General features: G+C 51.2%; 1 protein-coding gene across 6 annotated transcripts; it reads right to left on the reverse strand.

The window, feature by feature from the left end:
• Positions 1 to 9: 9 nt before the first annotated feature.
• On the reverse strand, positions 10 to 19,471 carry myocd (myocardin). 6 transcript variants are annotated; one of them, XM_029134557.3, is made up of 13 exons: positions 18,843 to 19,471; positions 15,598 to 15,663; positions 8,127 to 8,282; positions 6,192 to 6,376; positions 5,936 to 6,037; positions 5,511 to 5,845; positions 4,813 to 4,969; positions 4,188 to 4,721; positions 3,630 to 4,112; positions 3,407 to 3,553; positions 3,004 to 3,132; positions 2,499 to 2,556; positions 10 to 2,398 (listed from the first exon to the last, which is right to left on the reverse strand). In XM_029134557.3, exons 1-13 carry the CDS (start codon positions 18,895 to 18,897, stop codon positions 1,860 to 1,862), a joined length of 2,946 nt encoding a protein of 981 aa, XP_028990390.1. In that variant the 5' UTR covers positions 18,898 to 19,471; the 3' UTR covers positions 10 to 1,859. The 6 variants fall into 6 exon arrangements, with proteins under 6 accessions (XP_028990390.1, XP_040924541.1, XP_040924542.1 ...); XM_041068607.2 differs by having other exon boundaries at positions 10 to 2,320; positions 18,843 to 19,469; XM_041068608.2 differs by lacking the exon at positions 3,004 to 3,132 and having other exon boundaries at positions 18,843 to 19,469.
• Positions 19,472 to 19,961: the final 490 nt, after the last annotated feature.

Consider the following 19,961-nt stretch of genomic DNA (forward strand, 5'->3'; position numbering starts at 1 on the left):
ATGCAGATATGTTTTTGCTGTGATACGTTTATTGCTCTTCGTTCTGTAGTATATAGATGATGCAGGCAAATACTGTTTTACAAAATAAAAGCAAGTCAGAGGCCAAGCAACATGGACGCTTCTGTCAGGTAGAACTTTTTTCTTGATATAAGAATATTATTGGAAAAGCAACCCAAATGAAATTCATAAAAGATCAGTAGACGTTTGTACAACACAGGGCAGGAAGTAAAGAAGCATCTCTGTCGTAATTTCATATAACCTGCATAGAACTACAGCATCCATTTCACAAGTGCAACACTTCATAAGTAACTATAAGTTTATAAGTATTTGGTCAAACAACACAAACCAGTGTTTACAGAGGATGTAAACATTGTAAATGACAGAGGTTTATTGGCCAATGGGCTTAAAACAAAAGTTTATGGACATAGTTCTAATACATTATCCATTTTGGGAAGTAATGCTCATTCACGTTCTTGCTGAGAGATAGAACCAGCATCTTGCGTGTTAAGTAAATAAAAAGCCTCAGCTCAGACAACTGAATGTGCTTCTGTAATTAAAAAACTATCCCTTTATTCTTTTATCTGTGTGGAAGCAGACGCCTGAAGCACAACTTTAAAAGGAGTTGTTTTGGTCAACTACTGTGTACCTAAGCTGGCTCTGGTGCATGTTTGTGACGCGCTAGATGCAATATTCACAGTACAGATCAGAATATATATTACATTTTCCTATTCACAAGTGCTAAAATGGATTCTTTTGCCACTCTAAGTCAAAGTGTGGCTTCTTTTGAGAGAGCATGGCTTTTTGAAGTGGTTCCTTCACGTTGCGTCACATTTCTTAAGAGACTTGAAGAGCGATGACACGCGTGGTCAAAGTGGCAGCACGAGAGTATTCTGGTCAATCAAACAGAGCCCAAATTCATCAGATAGGAATGTCAGTATAAATACACAGGATAAAGCATAAATGCAACAACAAAATAAATAACACAATTTACCTGGGTAGAAAGGGTGAAATTTAGGAGAATAAAAGTATTTTATAAAAGAACAAAACAATATGATGTAGTTTTTTGTAACACTTGATTTTGTAGCAAACAGATGACTGACTTAAATTTTGAGATTTAAATATAAATGTAAATTATTTTAATGTAAAGGGGAATCTAGTATAAAATACTGTGGTAAGACACTGTTGCAGTTAAGGCACAGATTGTCCAATTAAAGCAATAAATGGTTTTCAAATAAATTTCTCGCCACCTCATCCTGAGGATGAATAAGCCAAACAGAAAAACTGTTGATAAGAAATGAAAACCCTTCGACGTGTAAATATTTTGTGAGCTCAAGCAAACTGTGACAAGTGTGTGTAAAGCTAGAGGTGCACACAGGTGAGATTTGGTTTATTTACACATACAAATAAGTGGAGCTATGATATTTACAAAAAGGCTGTGCTCAGCAATCCAATTCACAAAGTAAGTCTTCTCTCTTTTTTTTTTCCAGTAATACAAACATAGACTCAGAAAGTATATGATGATTGTCAAAACGTGTTTTCAAGTCTAGGTGGTGTAACACTGATACTGCATAATAAAGTGTTGGTATGAAACACTTTACTCATCTCCTTCTATTATCTAGCTCATTCTTCGTGTCCACTTGTTGTGCTCACTGCATTTGTGCATCATTGTCCAAACAGTCAGAAGCACCTGGTTTCTGATATGATGTTAAACTTTGGTTTTAGGCAAACGATCTAGAGTTAATAAAACATCTTATTGTATTACAACAAGATGCTAATTGTGACAGGATTAAAGTGTTGAATGGAAGACTTGTTCTCTCGTGGTCACGGCTGCGAATCAGCTCCGGTTCCGCTGGCGTCTTTCACCAGTGCTCCAGGTGAAGATCCATTGCAGAGTTCAAGTTAATGTCAGTGACATCCAGGAACTCTGTGTTGAAGATGCTGGGGCCACTGGGCGGAGCGATGCTAAAGGCCGTGGCGGAGCTGGGCGGCGTCAGCTCCAGCCACTCCATGGTTTCCCACGGCGTCTCGCTGAAGGCCATGCTGACCATCCCCTGCACCTCCGGCACGGCAGACATCTTGGTGTTGATCGGCAATAGGTTAGTGTCCATCAGATCCCTGTTGGTGAGTTTGTCCCGTGTCGCCCCGTCCTCGGTTGCCATTTTAAGCAGGGCCACTTCCCCTCCGCGCCCAAGTGGACTTCCGAGGAGGGACTCCAGGTGACTCTCGGGGATGTGATTGGCCGAGGGCTCGTAAGGCAGCTGGGTGGGGGGCAGGTATTCGTAGTGGCGGTGGAACCTCGGGATGAGGAGGCCGGGGCACCCTGAGGACACAGTAAGGTGAGGCACAACTTTGGTTAAAGAGGACCTCTCCCTCTCTTCCCTGGCGTTAGCTGGCATCTCTTGAAGAGAGAGAGAGGAAAGGAGGGAGGTTCATGGCGAGTAGCACAATCAGGCACAGGTGTGTTTGAATGTGTGACTGCTTCCACTTAGCCACCTTACCTCCACTCTCTATGAGCACATCCAGGAGCTCGTCCATCTGCTGACTTCTGCTCAGCTGCTGCAATGGGAAAGCGAAGAGTGATCGTTTTTGTGAACAATGCTCCAAAATACAGCCAGCGGCATTAAAAGGGGCTTATATGAAAGTTACGCAAGCTTCCAAGCAACTCGGACTTGCAAAGAGGTTCCCTACAACAAACATACTGGACACAGATCAGTTAGTCGAGGTAAGTCACACGGCCCCTGTAAAAACCTCACTAGCTGGTTGAAGCTTGGAGAAACTCAGTGAAGTAGGTCATTGATCGAAGACGCTAATCTTCTGTCAGATGCATAAATCTTTCAAATGCATTATCATTAATATTTGCAAGCCAGTCTGCTTCAGCCTTGGCAAAGGGTGCGAGGTTAGCGCAGTGGACAGAGCTCATTGATGAATGGAAGGGGTGCGGAGGCGGGAGGAGAGGTGGACGGTTAAAACGTCCGGCCAGCCGTTCTCTACGGATGAGTTTACCTGCTTCACTGCATCCTCATAGCATGGGGGCTGTCTTAAGTCAGATGCATCTGAATCTGAGCTACGGAAGGCGGGGGGGGAGACCTGGCACTTTTGGCCAACATGCCGAGGAGAGGGTATTACTGACATCTATGTGAGAAATGGGTGAGAAGTGACGTTAGCGCACCAAATGACTGTAGAATAGGGGAGATCCCCACACGTGAATATGCTGCTCATATGGAAAAAGTCGTAGATCAGGCCCGGTTTAAGCACATTAAACGTCAATGGCTTGGAGCTGTGACACTGAGGTGTAGGAATATGTCATGAAAACAGATGAGAGGTGATCGGACCAGTGAGTCAGGAAGGAAACGGTTGTCTGGTTGCGGCGAGGACCACTCTACAGCTGCACTGGCGTTATCCTTACCTTGGGCTGCACGACCTGGGTCTCGGCTTTGGTTGAGGCGCCGTGGTTGAGGCCACACTCGGCCGGGTTGGGAAAAACTCCCTGAAGGCCTCGTTGTTCTGGGGGGTAGGAGCAGTTCACCGGCTGCCCACTGCCCTTCTGCTGGATCTGGAGTAAAGAAGGAGCTGATTATGTTACATCAGTGGCCGGGCTGGTGATTGTGCTCCCATGTAGTGCCTCATACCTGCATAGTATGTGCCCTGTTGCTGTCCTGTGTGTGGGGGTGTCCGCAGCCGTCCCTCCCCAGCGGCGGCGACAGCAGGTAGGGGTTGCTGGGAGACGACGGCCGGGGGCTGCTGGGAGGCTTCACATTGGGAGAGTCCTGCGGCGAGCACTGGGGACTCAAAAAGGCAGACATGGCGGAGGGGCTGGCGGAGGAAGGGGCCGTGTCCATGCACTGCGGTCCCCCGGGACCCCCCGCGGTGCAGTGTCGCATGTCCTCCATGCAGCCGCCGGGAGGAGTCTTTAGCTGCTTGGCGGACGACAGCGGGCAGCTGGAGGACAAGGACATGGGCTCCTGCTTGATGGTCACCCCGAAGAAGTGGTGGCCCATGGCGGAGGGAGCCTGCTGGGCGTGCATGGAGGGGTGAGGCGGAGGAGGCGGGCCTTCCTGCGTCGCACCGTAGCAGCGCTTTCTCTTGTGGAGCTGCATCTTCAGCTCTTCAACCTGCTAAGTCATGAGTTGTTAAAACACCACCTTTCATGCGTGAAGCAGCTTTGTCCTCCGCCGGCCAACACCCACCTGTCTCTGCTCCTGGTGCAGCTTCCACATCAGCTCCTCGATCACCTTCTGCTTCTCCACCAGCATCTTATCCTTTTCGGCCTCGAGGCCGTCCATGCCTCCCCCCTCCCCCGGCCTCTGGCCCGCTCCCGCCATGCCGCCTCCTCCCAGGCCGTCGTCCATGCCGAGCTGCGCCGGCGACGGCTGCAGGGCGAAGTGCGTCGGCGACGACATGGGCACCTCGCTGAAGCTGTCGGCGAGCGAGCCGCTGAGGGACAGCTCGGAGGAGGCCGGGGAGACGGGAGGGGTGGAGGAGGTGCTGGGGTAGGGGTAGTAGCCTCCTTGGGACAGGGCGCTGGAGGAGGACGGCGACTGGTAGGAGGACAGGGACCTTGTCGGCGTGACGGGGAAGGTCACTGTGGTGATGTCGGAGCAACCGGAGGGCGAAGAGCCCGCGTTGGAGTCCCTGAAGGGCCGAAGTCGCTCGATCAGGGCGGTCTTGGTGCCGGAAACCGGCATGCCTCGCATGCGCAGGTGCTGCCGAAGCTCCGACACCTTGGGAATGTTGAAAGTTTGGACTAATGAGTATTCTGGGGGAGGCCAAACACATTGAGATGGACTTGATTTTTTCTGAGGGAACACCTACCTTTAGGTCATCCAGATTGGCTGGCAGGGGCCCAGGCTTGACCGGTGAGATGGTACTTTGGTTTGGATACGTGTTCTTGACCGGAGAGGAGGAGTTGCTGTTGGCTGCACTGGACGGACCGCTGGAGCTGCATGACGATACCTGTTCACTGCCTCCCCTGAGTAAAAAAATACTGAAAATCAATGTCTATACATTTAAACCTGCTCAAGCTGATGTAAAACCACACTTCCAGTGAAGTTGCAACGTGCTCCGACAGAGCTGGAACGGGGGCAACAAACGGCTGGGAAATTTATGGTATGCTCCAAAAACACCAGTGAAAAACATCAAAACATTCCTCAGTTAATTGAAAACAGGTTAGTGACATAATAGGATATAAAAGAAGCCCCCCTGAAAAACTCACTGACTCATGAGTAATGATGCGGTGTAGTTCACCTCTTTGAGGACAACTGCGTGAGCATACTCCAACAATCTCACATCAACGTCTCTCAACGTCTATTTTCAATGAATTTAGCCAATTCCCGTAAAAACCAATGCACCGTGACCTTTGACCTCAGGTCAGCGCTGCACTAAAACCGATATGACCACATGAGAGCAGGAACACTTTAGCTGCTTTTGCTGACACAGGCCGAGCATTCTGTCATGTCACACATGCATTCATCAGGTGCGTTCACTGTCAGCTGCTCGCGTGTGCGACTCACTTCTGGGCCGGTGGGTGAGGCTGGTAGCTGAACGCTGGCTGCCTCTGCTGAGCCTGAGCTGGAGTCTCTGTGGCGTTTGTGTGCTGCTGCTGCTGCTGCGATGATGGCGGCGGCTGCGTCTGCGAGTAGGCGTGAGCGTGTTTCTGCTGACTCAGGATCTGCAGCTGCAGGAAGAGCTGCTGCTGCTGCAGGAGGCGAGCGTAGGCCGAGTCCATGGGCGGAGGGGACTTCTCCGCCTTCTGGTCCGGGGGAATGTACTGGTGGTACTTGAGCTTCTTCACCTTGGGCTTCACATCTTTGGGCTTCTTGTGTCGGTTCTTGTCCGATGTCTTGGACTGCTCAGAATGAAAAAGGCGCCACGGGATGAGTGTCAATGTGCCAATACAAATGTTTGCACTGGAAGTGATGACGCGTGACTGACTGACCTTGACAATAGCAGGAACAGGTACTGGAGGAGCAGCGTGGCTGTTAGCGGAACCAGACAGCCCGTCTTCTTGGCTCTGGTCAGGTGGGTCTCTGACTGAACTCTGTTCCCAATGAAAACCAAATACAGCACATCAGCTCCTGATTATTGTGTTATACTGTAATGTCATATGCAGTGAGGTCGGGGTGCTGCAGTTTGCTCTGCCAACACAGGGGGGCAGAGCAGCCAAAGCCACGGGAACGGAGCCGCGCTCTCACCTGCCGCGGGCTGGTGAGGGCAGGTGAGGAGGAGGAGGAGGGCGCGCTGCCGACAGCCTCGGACGAAGGGCAGGCGGAGCCCTGCGACTCGTCACTGTGGTGCTGCTCCGGAGACAGACTCTCGCTGCTGCTGTCCTCCTCGAACGCGTACGAGTCCTCCTGCTTGGGGAACTTGCCATGGTTGACTGTGAGAAGAGCACACAGAGGACGGGATCCTAAGGCGAGTATTGAGTCAGTGTGGAAGTGATGTGTAAACATAGACTAAATCGCAGCTGATGATAATAAAGTATGAATGAAATGAGCAGTATCAGTTGCAGCAAAGGCCTGAAATAAAAGTCAAGCTATTTTTTATTTTTAATAATAAATCTGTTAGTAAAATTCTTTCCCAATCAGCTTAGGCCCATGTCATAAATGTGTGGCCTATGACCAGTGGTCTCCACAGGCTGCTTGTCAGTCACTGACACCTAGCGGGACACTTAGCCCCGAGGTGTTACGCTGCGTGGGTGAGAGACACTTTGCATCCAGCACTGCTTTGATTGGCTGGGCTGATAGCGAGCCGGGCTCTGATTGGACGGAACCGAGCGAGGCTATCTAACAGAAAGGGGGTGAGGGGGGGTGGTACCGGGGGGGTTATGATTGTCTGTGTCCCAGCGCGTGAGAGTCAGGTACAGACCCTGCTTTCAATCACAGCACCGGTGACGTCACACACACACACACACACACACACACACACACACACACACACACACACACACACACACACACACACACACACACACACACACACACGCTCCCATGGCCTCGTGCGCCAGTCAGCTTACATACAGCTTGATACCAAGAGGAGATTGAGGCGGCGGAATGACAGGAAGTCATCGGGCCTCGCACACGTCCGCTTGTCAAGTGGCCGGTGTAAAAGATACAGTGGGTCACATAGTTTCCCAAACGAGCGTGCAGGGGTTGAAACGGTGGTCGGGAGCTTTGAGGTGAGGGGTCAACGCCGCGACAGCCTGGTCCTGTCTCACCAAGAACGTGCAGTACACACAGGTACTGTGCGCACACACACACACACACATACACACACACACACACACGAGGACGCGCTCAAAGTCACACATCATCGGCGTTTCAAAAGGAAAAGGGTGGAACCAGATCCAGCTGCTGTCCATCTCAATAAACAGCGCTCCCCCTCCTCCCGCAGGCCTGGTGTAAACCGGCCGACTGCAGCCCGTCTGCTCCTTTACGCAACGTGTTTACGGGAAGTTTAAGGGGGCAAACATAAAAACCGCTAAAACATCAGAGCCCCAGAAAGAAAAAAAAAACATACTGTATCTGCAAGTAACATGTTGGGGATTTGAAGACAAACACTCTGAACACGTGCGCGGACACTTGACTCTGCAATATACATTCATAAACACTGATGCCTGAGCAGCTCTTTTTATATTATTATTGATTTTTTTTTTTTTTACGCAGAAACCAGACTGATCTCAAGATGTTTTCCAGAAACACGCATGTGTGTGTCCTAAATATGTAAATAACATTCTTTGTGCAATTAAAACAAATACCTTCCCCCGCTGATACATCTGAATCGCATTAAGGAGCAACAACAGGAAACAGGTAGTTTGATAACAAAATGTAATGGTAAGTACAAAACCTTAGATGATTATTAATGTTAGTGAGTCACTGATGCTCGCACAGCTTGTTAACTTTAAAGGGTTTGGAGCTCGGTGGACACGTTCAGGTGCTGAGAATGTGACTCATCTTCAGCATCAAAGCTGGAATAAACAAGAATGACTGGAACGCGATGCTGTGCCGTTAGCAAACAATGCTGCAGCTCCACCGCAGAACGCTCTGACCAGTGATGTGTTAATGCACATACACAAGCACACACTAAGGTGGAGGCACCTCGACATGCAGCAGGTGCTACGCCGCCGGTACCTGTCATCACGACGTCAGAGCTCAGGGGAATGATATTCTTTTGCATCAGCTCCAGCGGCCCCGGTCTGACGGCCAGCTTCCTGTTCAGGTCCTCAGCGAGCTGGGCTCGCTTCAGCCTCAGCCGGGCCTCCACTGAGGAGCCGTCTGAGGCCGGGTCTGCACAACACACAGCGGGACCACACCATCAGCAGAGCCACGGTCTCAACATGCGGCCGGGAAACCTGGAAGGAGCTCACGCATCGCGGCTTTCTTCAGGCATCAATAATCAATAAATAATCCAGCTCTGGATCAATTCTAACATTTCCAACGGCTGCTCCGTTCTCAGTTCAGCCAGACACTTTGAGTATTAGGAAAATAAATGGGGTGTCTGTAATTAAAGGGCTGCAGTGGTTGAGATTTTCGACCTTCCACAGTCGCTCTCTGTTAAATCCAATGTAAATAATCAGAGTCTGCGCTATAACCTGGCTTGGCCCTCGGTCTACCCACAGCACTCAGCAGACGCAATTACAATGCAGAGAGGACGGCACTTCTCTGCTCAAATATCATTTTATATATAAAGAGCTGTAATAACGTAATAAAGACTTCACAAGAAACGTAAAAGCATCAGGACAAACATCAATGGTTAGGATCAAACCCATCTTACAGTATCTTCACACCCATCTGGTGTTCGGCTCAGTATTGGAGTTAAAATTAGACGCCTGTCACTCTGTATAAAATTAGCAGAGAGTAACAAAGAAGAGAGAGGAGGTGCATGAGTCTGAAGCAAAAGGAACAGGGAGAACAGAACAATACTGAGGGAACGGAGCAACATGTAAATAAGAGCTGGAACAAATTATAAACAGTAAAACAAGGAAAATACAGAGAAAGATAGGTAAGAAAATACTTTGAGTTAAATAAAAAGAAGCAAAGAACAGATAAAGTATAAACTGAAAGTGGATCAAAAATGTTACAAATATATGAAAAAGGGGAAAAGTGAAGGTGTGAAGTCATGTCGCATGTTCAAAGGCCTATGATGATCACATTCGCCAGAATGGATCCAGTGCCCACCCTTGATGCCAGCAGGATGACATCATCATCATCTGTTTCCAGCCCCTTCAGCCGTCACTGCCTTGGCCCCGATTTAAAGCCTGCCCTCGCATCACGTATGTGTTTAAAGTGCGTAACCGTATCACAACACGAGCTGCTGGGACTCAGGCCTTTTAAACACATTGTATTAAAACACACCGAGCCTGATGCACACATACCTGCTGACTGGACCCGTTCAGCGTAACCCCTACTCTCGGAGCCCGGGTGCATCAGGCAGGAGTGATTCCCCTTGTGAACAACGGGACCGCGGAGACCTCCAGCATCCAGGCCCGTTATCTTTACGAGGAAACGTTAGATCGTGTGCGGAGTCGGAGCTACGTCCAGCGCGCAGACGCCTCGCTCCCATGCAGGCCACACGCCAGTCAGGCGGCCAAGGGGGGTTTGAATGGCCTAATAAACACCAGATGTTCCCTGGGTAATATATACACAGGCCGTGTGCCGTGTCCATCTCCCCTGCAGGAATAACACAACCGGCATCACGGCAGCAGAGGAGTCGCCCCCTGAAAAATCTTATTTTTGGGGGAGGGCGATAAGATATGCAGAGCGCGGGTGCGAGGAGAGCGGGTGCACCAACCAAAGCGAGCCGCCGCGGCCCTCGTCCGCCTGCAGCGCTGCCTGCAATCAAACAGATAAACAGCCAATTGAAAGTCCCCTCTGTAAAAAAAGGAGCCCGCAGCGCCTCCGGCCAATCGCGTCTCTCCTTGCTCCCTTATCTGTGACAGACTCCTAGAAACCGATAGGGCCTCTGGATTCCATTCCCTTGCACACTCACCAGCAGTTTATCTGGAGGCTGGAGCCTCTGTGAAATGGCAAACGGTGCCAGAGATATCGTTCCACAAATCCCCCCCCCCCCCCTCCAGCTCCAGTCCCTTGTTGTTCCGTGGGACAACTAGTTGAATCTAAAATGTGTATGTTCACCAAATACTACACAGCTGGGCTCTATCTTTTTTTTTTTTTTTTTTTTTTTTTTTTTTTTTTTTTTTTTTTTTTTTTTTTTTTTTTTTTTTTTTTTTTTTTTTTTTTGTTCTGTCCAGCAGTTAAGCAAGCAGCATATATTACGCTGAATGCCATATTGTGATGGACAGCTTTGCTTTAACAAGAAGAGTATATATAGAATATATATACTCTTCCTGATTTATGGTTTATTTAATGGTTTATTTAGCTAATCCAAAATGTGTGTGATGTTGCTGTGTTGGTGGACAGGTTAGGTTTCTGCTTTAGGGTGTGTATGCAGGAGGGTGGGGGGGGAGGGGGGGGTAAGGGGTGCAACCAGCTGCTGAAACCAAGCAAATCTGTTAAGTAAACAATCGGAGCAAAAAAAAAAAAAAAATAAAATAAATAAAATAAATAAGAAGCATGGATGTACCTTAGGCTAACACATTCATAACTAAACAATTTTTGTGCTGTGGTTTACCTTGGAGATTAATACTAATACCAATAATAGTGCTAAGGTATGTGCACATACTAATACAAACGAATACATACAATATACATACATATGTGCATTATTATACATATCCCATACTACTTAATAAAAGTCATGACATACAACACCACAAATTCCATATTCACACATTATTCATGTTGGTAGTGATAAGTATCAATAATACTTACAGTTGGATTTGGAAAGTGTCCCACTACAAGGTTAGTAAGGCTGTAGCTTAACATTATTCACCCAAAGGGTGAGGCAGACGTTGGTGCATGAACAATGCCACTTGTGGAAGCCAGGGTGATGTGAGGGGCTCCGCCACTACGCCCATCCAGCAAGCAGAGGAAGGAATCCTAGCAGCCAGGGAGCACACACACCTTCAGTTCCAGGAGGGCAGGTGTTGCGACCCAAGCCGCCCACACAGAGCCCCCCAGGCAGAGCTGCAGCAGCCACAGAGACAGCACCCGAGGCCAGAGTGGGCCACCGGGGGTCAACGCTGTCCGCCCCATGAGAACCAGGGGCAAACACTCCCCCCGGCGGGAGGGTCGGCCTGAAAGAGTAGAGCCCGAGGACCCACGGTCCGTAGGGAGCCCGCCAGAAGATGCCCCCGCGCCCAGAGTGGGGCCCGCCCCCAGTCCACCACCCCCACACGGGCGGAGCGGGGCCTACCCCATCGGCCCGACCTCATCCCCTGGCGCTACAGCGGCCTGCAGCACAAGGCCAGCAATTGGTGGGGTCAGCAGAAAAGAGACCACCCAGGCAGACGATCATCGTACCCCGGGCGAAAAACCGGACCCCCCACACTTCAACCGCACCACACGCATACCAACTCACACAAACACAGATGCATACACCCACCCACATGTGCAACACACATCATCACATCAACACACACACACACCATAGACTCTCTCATAACAAACTAGTCAATCATACGTGAACCAATGCACTCTCAGATACATTCTCCCACCCACACCATTCGCTTGATCACATTCGTGGGGAGGGTAGGTCTCCGGCCTGCCGTCCATGTGGCCCCAGGCAGGGACCGCAGCTCCTCCCGAGCCCCGACCAACCCCCCCAACCCGGAGGGGGCAGAGGGCAGCAGAAAAAGGCACCCCAGAACCCTGCAACCCAGCTTGGACGTGAGTGTGTGGAACTAAAGTGCACTGAAGGTGGGTGACACCTCCAGGAGCACAACCGCTGGCTGACGGTGTGTCCCCCGGACAGTGCCCCCCCGCGCCCTAAATGTCTTTTTGCAGTTAAAACTGGGTGGTGATCTCTCCATCAGGGCCAGTGGCCGAGGCCACAACTGGCCTCAGCCCCAGGCCCCAGTGAAAGAGCCCACCCCCGGCCCTAAATGTATGTGTATGTAGCTAAGTATGAGGAACTTTGGGAGATACCCAATTCTCCGGGGGGTCCAGCAGACAAAGCCATCAATGGGAAGTCTACTGGCCCCCCCGGAAGGAGCCCCCAGATTCCTGGACAAGTGTGTATGACTAATGCAATTAAAACTGCAGAGCATCCCACTTGGAAGGGACGGAACCACTTCCCAGTAGCCCTGGTCCCTCCATCAGCAGGACGCCCCTTGCAGACCTAAGTGGATGAATGCGGAGAAATGTAGTTGGGAAGCAGAGCTCCAGGGTCCGCAGAGCCAGGTTCCCGACTGGCTCTGCTACCTATCCCACCACCCCCCACAACCCCCAGCCACGAAGGGACAGCCGAGACCCAGGGACCGCAGTACTACTGCCCAGGCGCCACACGCAGCACAGCCAGAGCCATCCTCACCCTTCTTTCACACTTACCCATTCTCTCGCTCAAGTATGCCCATGCTCGCCCCGTGTAGTGTGACACTCAAACCCACACATATACTCTGCGGTTGTGCATTGAGGGCCAGCTTCCGCCCAGGGCCCAATGAAGGTTCTAGCCTGAGTAGTCCGCCAACCCCCCCTGCAACAGGCCCGAGCAGTTACCAGAGGGCGTCGGACCGCTAGGGCAGGCAGCGCCCCACCCGAGCAGGGGCAGCGCCCCAGGGGAGAGACACCTCTCCGGGCACAGGCAGGCACCCCCAGAGGGAGTCCCCCGGACGCAGGTTACCCAGGTCTCCACCCCCAGGTCCGCCCCCGCACACCGGCAGGGAGGCCCGCCTCCGGCTCTCCGGAGACAGGCACACGCCAACCCTCAAAATGGTCCCACCCCGGCACAGGGCCGCCGGTCCCAGCAGCCACCACACCCCCGCCGCAGGGGACCCCTGCGGCCAGCCCTGAGTCCACCAACCCGTTGTCCCGGTTCTTTAGGCAGGCAGGCACCACCAACCACCAGTCACCCCCCCACCACTGTGCCAGACATGACGCAGCACCCGAGCCCCACGCATCCTTACCTGGAAATGGAATCAATCAGAGTATAGTTTTGGTCATTGATTTGATGAAGCAGACAATGTGTCTAAGGTGGTATAATCTAACAAGCTGTTCAGGTATTGAGTAATGCTTAATTTTTTTTTAGTTTTCCAGTTCATGAGGATGATTTTCTTTGCGACACAGAGGGCAGAAAGAAGTGTGTGTGATGAGTTTGTCTCTAGATCAAGCCCACTTAGATCTCCTAGAAGACAAAGTGCAGGGGCTGCTGGGATTGGACAGCTTAACTGGGTTGACAGGTGTTCACATACTCTTTGCCAAAATTGCTGCACAGGTGAGCATGACCAGAATGCATGTAGGAATCTATCTGCTGTGTTATCTGTACAGTGAGGGCAAATATTTGAGTTTGTGAGACCCATTTGGAACATCCTTTGTCCTGTATAGTGAGTTCTATGAAGAATTTTGTATTGTATTAGTTGTAAATTTGTATTTTTTGTCATTCTGAATAAATTAGAACATATGTTATTCCAGAATGTGTAATTAGTGGTGATATTGAGATCAGCTTCCCATTTAGAGATCGGAAGGCTCACTGTCTGGTCTACATTGGAAATTAAGATATAGATTTTGGATACTGTCCTTTTCCCTGATATATCAATAAATCGCTCTATTACTGGTGGTGGTTGCATGTGGATGGCAGTATTCTTACTTTTTGCATTAAGTATTGACTTTAGTTGTTGGTATTCTAAGAAATTGGCACTAGTGATTTCATAGTGAGATACTAGTTCTTCAAAAGAGGTAAACTTGTCTCTTGTGAAAACATGTTTCAGATGTGTTATCCCTTTGATATGCCAAGTTGGAAAGTGTATTGCCTTTTTGTTTTGTATGATGTCTGGATTGTTCCAGAGAGGTGTGTTTTGGCAAAGAGTAAGCGAAGACCCATTAATTTTAAGAAACTCCCACCAGGCTTGCAGAGATGCTTTTATGCTAATGTTCTGGTAACAACTATGATGTTTGATTTTGGTGCTGATAAAGGGCAGATCTGCAACTTTAATATTTCCACAAAATGTTTGTTCAATGTCTATCCAGGAGGAGTCTGCTGGCATGGGTTTTATCCATTTGTGGACATGGTTCAGTCTATTGGCAAGAAAATAGTGGTGGAAGTTAGGTAGTTCTAGGCCGCCGCAGCGTCTGGATTTTTGAAGAGTTTTTAAACTAATTCGTGGTGGCTTGGTTTTCCACAAAAACTGTGAGATGTAGGAGTCTAATGTCTTAAACCACGCCTGGGCTGGCTGAGTTGGAATCATTGAAAATATGTAATTAATTTTTGGCAGGATCATCATTTTTATGGTGGCAATTCTTCCCATAAGTGAAATGGGTAAGGACTGCCATCTTTTGAGGTTGGCTTCTATTTGTTTTAATAGTGGATTGTAATTTAGATCAATAAGCTCTGATAGCCTAGACGACAATTCAATGCCCAAGTATTTAATGTTTCCTGAATGGAGTGTGGTAGAGGAGATGTTAGTCACCTTAAGGTTAAGTGGTAGCACTATAGATTGATTGAGCTGGGCTCTATCTAATCTTAACTTTTCCTCGTTAGTCTGACCGCTGCCTTGCTCCTGCGCTGACCTGCAGAGCGATTCAAGAGTCGGAGCCACACGCCCTGACCGCCGCGTCCCATGTGACACGTTGTTGTGTTTGGCCGTGCTGTAAACAGGTATCTGGCAGAGCGGCCTCTGATTCCTCTGAGGCCGAGAGGCTCCTCCAGCCTGAGAGCATTCCTCGGCGGTCACTCGCCCAGGCCTGTCTGCCTGCCTGCCCCGTCTGCAGGCACCGTCTGCCTGTCTGTCTGTCTGCTTGTCTGTCTGCCTGTCTGTCTGCCTGCCTGCCCCGTCTGCAGGCACCGTCTGCCTGTCTGCTTGTCTGTCTGCCTGTCTGTCTGCCTGCCTGTCCCATCTGCAGACACCGTCTGTCTGCCTGCCTGCCTGCCTGTCTGCCTGCCTGTCTGTCTGTCTGTCTGTCTGTCTGTCTGTCTGTCTGTCTGTCTGTCTGTCTGTCTGCCTGCCTGTCTGCCTGCCTGTCTGCCTGCCTGTCCCATCTGCAGGCACTGTCTGCCTGTCTGCCTGTCTGTCTGCCTGCCCCGTCTGCAGACACCGTCTGTCTGTCTGTCTGTCTGTCTGCCTGTCTGCCCTGTCCCGGCTGCCGGCACCGTCTGCCAGCTGCTCGCATGCACCTGCTTTCTCAACCCACACCTTTGTGTCCATTCAGTAGCCGATTTATCTGTCTCTGCTTCTCTTCACTCTGTCCTTGTAGCTGATACTTTTTTTTTCTGTTGACTTAAATATTTTCAGGTCAGTGTTTTGGTTTTCGGCCTTCCTAATACTGTCAGTGTCGCATCAGCCTGGAGATATAGTCAGAGCAACAATAGCTTGATGTGTGAAGAAGTGACAGGAAGATCTGTTATCTGCTATTATACTGTATGTGTGTGTGTGTGTGTGTGTGTGTGTGTGTGTGTGTGTGTGTTTGTGTGTGTGTGTGTGTGTGTGTGTGTGTGTGTGTGTGTGTGTGTGTGTGTGTGCGCAGCAGCTCGGTGTAGCTGTGTACTCACGAGGCATGATGCCTTGGTCTGCCAGCTGCTCTCGTGTCCTCCTCTGCTGAAGTCTTAACTGCAGGACTGAGGACGGAAGGAGGAGGAGGAGGAGGAGGAGGAGGAGGAAGGACAGGTGAGGGGAGGACAAAGAGCAGGAGGAGAGACTCAGAATTCATCCCACTTCAAAAGCAGCCTGTTCATCCTCTATTGGTCCAACATGTGCGATCAGCGAGGCCCCAGCGCGCGCTAACAGGAGGCTGTACCCCCACAGTCCGTACATACAGTATGCATGCGGGAAACATCAAAAAAACAACAACAGTGCATCGCATCGCAAATATTTCTGAGGAGGATGTAGCGAAGGATAAACACGGCTCCTGGCCTTTAAACAGACGGGCCCAGCAGTGTGTGGTCCACTGTTTCTGCATGTGTGTGTGTGTAGACGCGGGCTAGGTGGGAGTGCGGGGTCATAAACACACAGCCTCCCCCGTGTCTGTGGGCTCGTTTTTGCGTCTGCGGCCCCTTTTTGCTTTCTTTTCCTTCCCGTCGCTGCGTGTTTTTCCTCCCCGCTGTTATCTGAGGGTCTCTGTGTGCGCGATGTCGGGCCTGACGCGCCGCTGTGCACTGTTCCTGCTCTCGCGCGAGGCCCTAATCGCTTTCCGCCCGTCTCCCCCTGCTGTTAATGATCTCCATCAGGTGGGTCGTATTTGGCGGAATTCAGCGAATTTCCTCCGGTCCGAGCCCGCGTCGTGGCCCGTCAGACTCGGACCTCGCGGCGCTCTCGTGGGAGGGCCCCTCCGTTACGTAACGCCGGGTTCTGCCTTCGTCTGCCATCTGCTTCTGTTGACGGCGGCAGGGGTCGCGGAGCAAACGCAGGCTGAAGAAAGAGCCCCTTCGGTCGCGTCCTCCTCTGGCCACGTTAGCGGCGTGTTTGATTTTACTGCTCGGTTGTATATTTATACAAAGGCTTATCATGAACTCTTTCTAGAGAAGAACAGCAGCAGCAGCCGCATCCTTCAGAGCTTCCTGGTTCCACCGCTGCGAACTGCCCCACCGGCGCTGAGACGGATCAGCTGTTTTTGTCCCCGTGCTGCTCTGTATTACGTTGACTGTGAGGTTCTGGAGCTGGAAATCCACGGGCGGCGCGTCGGCGTTTTCAGATCGATAGTGTAAACAAACGCGGGCCTGGCCCCGGTTCGCTCTGGTGAAGTGGCGAGAATTACACAAGCCAGAGTGATGTTGTGATGTATGAGCATTAGGGTAAGAATAACACCACGCTTTCTGCACGGACCGATCGCAAACGTTGGACCGATCCCCTGGACTTTTCCTTTCGGCGCACGGATGAGCGAGAGCGGGACTGTGTAACGTCCCATAAACAGGCATTCCCCAATGAAGCATGAGGTTTATTTTAGTCTAATACCCCTGCGTGAAGTACGAATCCACCTTAAAACGCGGCTCATATTTTATTGTGGTGCCGTTGGACAGCTGGAGGCAGGTGCGCGAACACGGGCCAAGACCCGTTTCATGCAATACGTCCGTTCTGGAGTCCAACCGACAGGACGGGTGGTTTTATCTGCTGGGGCGGTTGCAGTTATTATCAGCGGTGTCAAAACGATCATCAGAGAAATGCGTTATCAACTTTGTGGCGACTTTTTCATCAACCTGACGAAATCTGCCTTTCCCCGTAATGACCTTGACGTGACCTTGGACTTAAACAGCGAACCAGAGTCCGTCTAGTGTTTTAATGGAGGCCTCTGCTGGCAGGTGTCAAGTTAAAAAAAAAGAATGTTTCTATTAACCATTTTCATGTTCATAGTCAGTCAGTGCTTTCAGGACTGGACCTGGTGGACGTGATGTGGATCGTTTTAGATTGTTGCTATTAAACACGTGATTGACGACTTGTAGTATTGATTTAGCTCCTGTCTGACGTGTTTGTCGAGGGAGATTATGTAATGGAGGCCAACCTGAGGGCACGGGCCACAACCCCCCAGTGCTGTTAATTCAGTTGGCATGAGAACTGTACGTCAACACACACACGCACACACACACACACACACACACACACACACAGACGTCGGGGGGTCCGCGGGGAGCACTTAGACCAGATCTTTATCTCTCCTTTTAGTTCCAACCATGCAGCGGCAGCGGAGTTGATCCGTGGTGCAGAAGACGCAGCCGCCACCTCTTTTCACGGCGCGAGGGGTGTAACTCGAGACTCGGGGGGGGGGGGGGGGGGCTGTAAATCCCAGACAACCAGATCCCGCGTGTCATCAGCGGTTATCCCGGGGAGATTTACGGGCGGCGGTACTTCACTTACGCTGCAATAATTCACTCACGCAGGCGTACGTTGCATCAGCCTGCGTTAAACGAACCCTTCCCGCTGTAACAGCAGGACCCGGTGCAGAACCATGAATCTGCAGACCAACCGCCTAGAACCAGCGGTCAGAGCCTCACAGAACCCATCAGTAGGAAGGATCTGCCGCTGCTGCCACAGATTTCCACCCTCCTCTGTTCCCAGGAGCTCCGAGGGTCATTTCCCACTTCCCACTTCCCGATCGGCTCTAAACAACTCAGAGGAAAAGCATCATTTACCCTGCCCTCTGTGGAACGCAATTAAACAAACTGCCAGGGAGCAATGAAGCCCCGCGTCGCTGTGTGACGGGCTCCACGGGGCAGAAGCACGGGCTCTGCCGCTGTCGCCATCAATTACATTCTCCTCAGGGAGGTGGCAGTGTTGGTCAGACTACACACACACACACACACACACACACACACACACACACACACACACACACACACACACACACACAGTAGAAGACAGTCACTACGCAAGTGTGTGTGTGGATGACAGGCAGGGAGTGATGGGATTAAAGTGTGTGTACATGAAGGAGAGAGATGGACACAAAGCTCCAGCAGCTGCTGTGTGTTGCCCAGGACCCCCCCCCCCCCCCCCCCCCCCCCCCCGCACCACCAGCTTCCACTTCAGCCTCATTAAGATAACCTTTGACCTTCCGCCCTCTATCGGAGGCCGCCGAGCGACTCAGGCTGGCAGCCGGCGCGACCGACATCACCTGCCTCACGTGTGGCGCTTTTTACGAGCACGTGCGCTGAAACACACGCCCGGCTGTAAATCCATCACCCTGTCACCTCACGACAAGCTGTTGCGGTTTCTAACGTAGCGCCGCATGCCTGAAATACGTCACGCACACACACACACACACACACCTGTCGCCGCGCTGCTGTCGGCGAGGAGCCGCCTCACTCACCTGATCTAAACTTGCTTCGTATCAGTATGGAGTGTTCAGAGCCCAGAAGAGTCATAATGCTTCACGGTACAGTCCCAGCGTGCGAAAGCAGCAAAACGAAGCCACGCGAGCTGGACCGCTCGCCTCCTCCGGTCCCCGGGCTGAGGTGGGATGGAGCGTTCCCAGCCTGCCTCATCAACGGCCCCGCGAGAAAACGAGCGTGAGGGGAAAACAAAAAGACACGCACACGCGCACACAGGCTGGCCGCCTCGTATCTCTGAGCTTCCTCCTGTCTGCGTTTCCTTCCCCGCTCTCGCTCTCGCTCTCTCTCTCTCCTGCAGGGAGCTGTGGTCCCATCTATCTGAGAGCTCTGAGCGGGGGCCAGGGACGGCGCAGAGAGATATGCCCCCATCTGGGAGGGGCTAATCGGCCGGGGTTTCCTCCAAGCCACGCCTGCCTGTGCCTGGACAGGGCTTGGCAGTGGATTTCTTCCTCTCCTACCACCAGGGTAAATATATCGGCCTATCTGCCCTGCTGACTGTCATTAGAGGGGAGTCAGATGAAGAGATAGAGGCACTGAGGCCGATAGCGGAGCAGCGATGCAGCCAGGAGGAGGGGGGAAAAGACACACACACACTAATACCCCTGATTTGTTTTCATTTCTAACATGTGTAACGCATAAAACGCACATTAAAGCCGTTCCATGAATCAAATTTAAAAGTTGATAGAGCCCAAATAGGAGAAAGTTGAGTTTGTGTGCTGATGAATTTGAATTGGCCTCCTCTGGCTCCCAGTTGTCAGCTCTGTGGCCTCCGGCGTCGGCCATCGCAGAGGCTCCCACGTGTCCGTCAGCGCAGGACGTCAGCTGCACAGTAGTCCTCGCCTTCGTACCGCACCAATAGACACAAACACCACAAAACGACTGCAAGCAGCGGCGCGTGGGATATTTATTGGCGCGTCGGCGTTATTGTCTCACGCCGGGAGCCCCGCTCCCCGGCGGCTGCTGCTCCCACTACTACCGTCTGTCTGAAGCCAGATGAAAGGGTGCGGCGGTTCCAGCTGAGAATGCGGGGGAGACTAAACAGTGAGATACAGCGTGTCCCGCGGCCGCCGTGGCTTCCTGTCCCTGTACACGCCGCG

This window comes from Betta splendens, chromosome 19, assembly GCF_900634795.4.
Source record: "Betta splendens chromosome 19, fBetSpl5.4, whole genome shotgun sequence".
Lineage (NCBI taxonomy): Eukaryota > Metazoa > Chordata > Actinopteri > Anabantiformes > Osphronemidae > Betta > Betta splendens.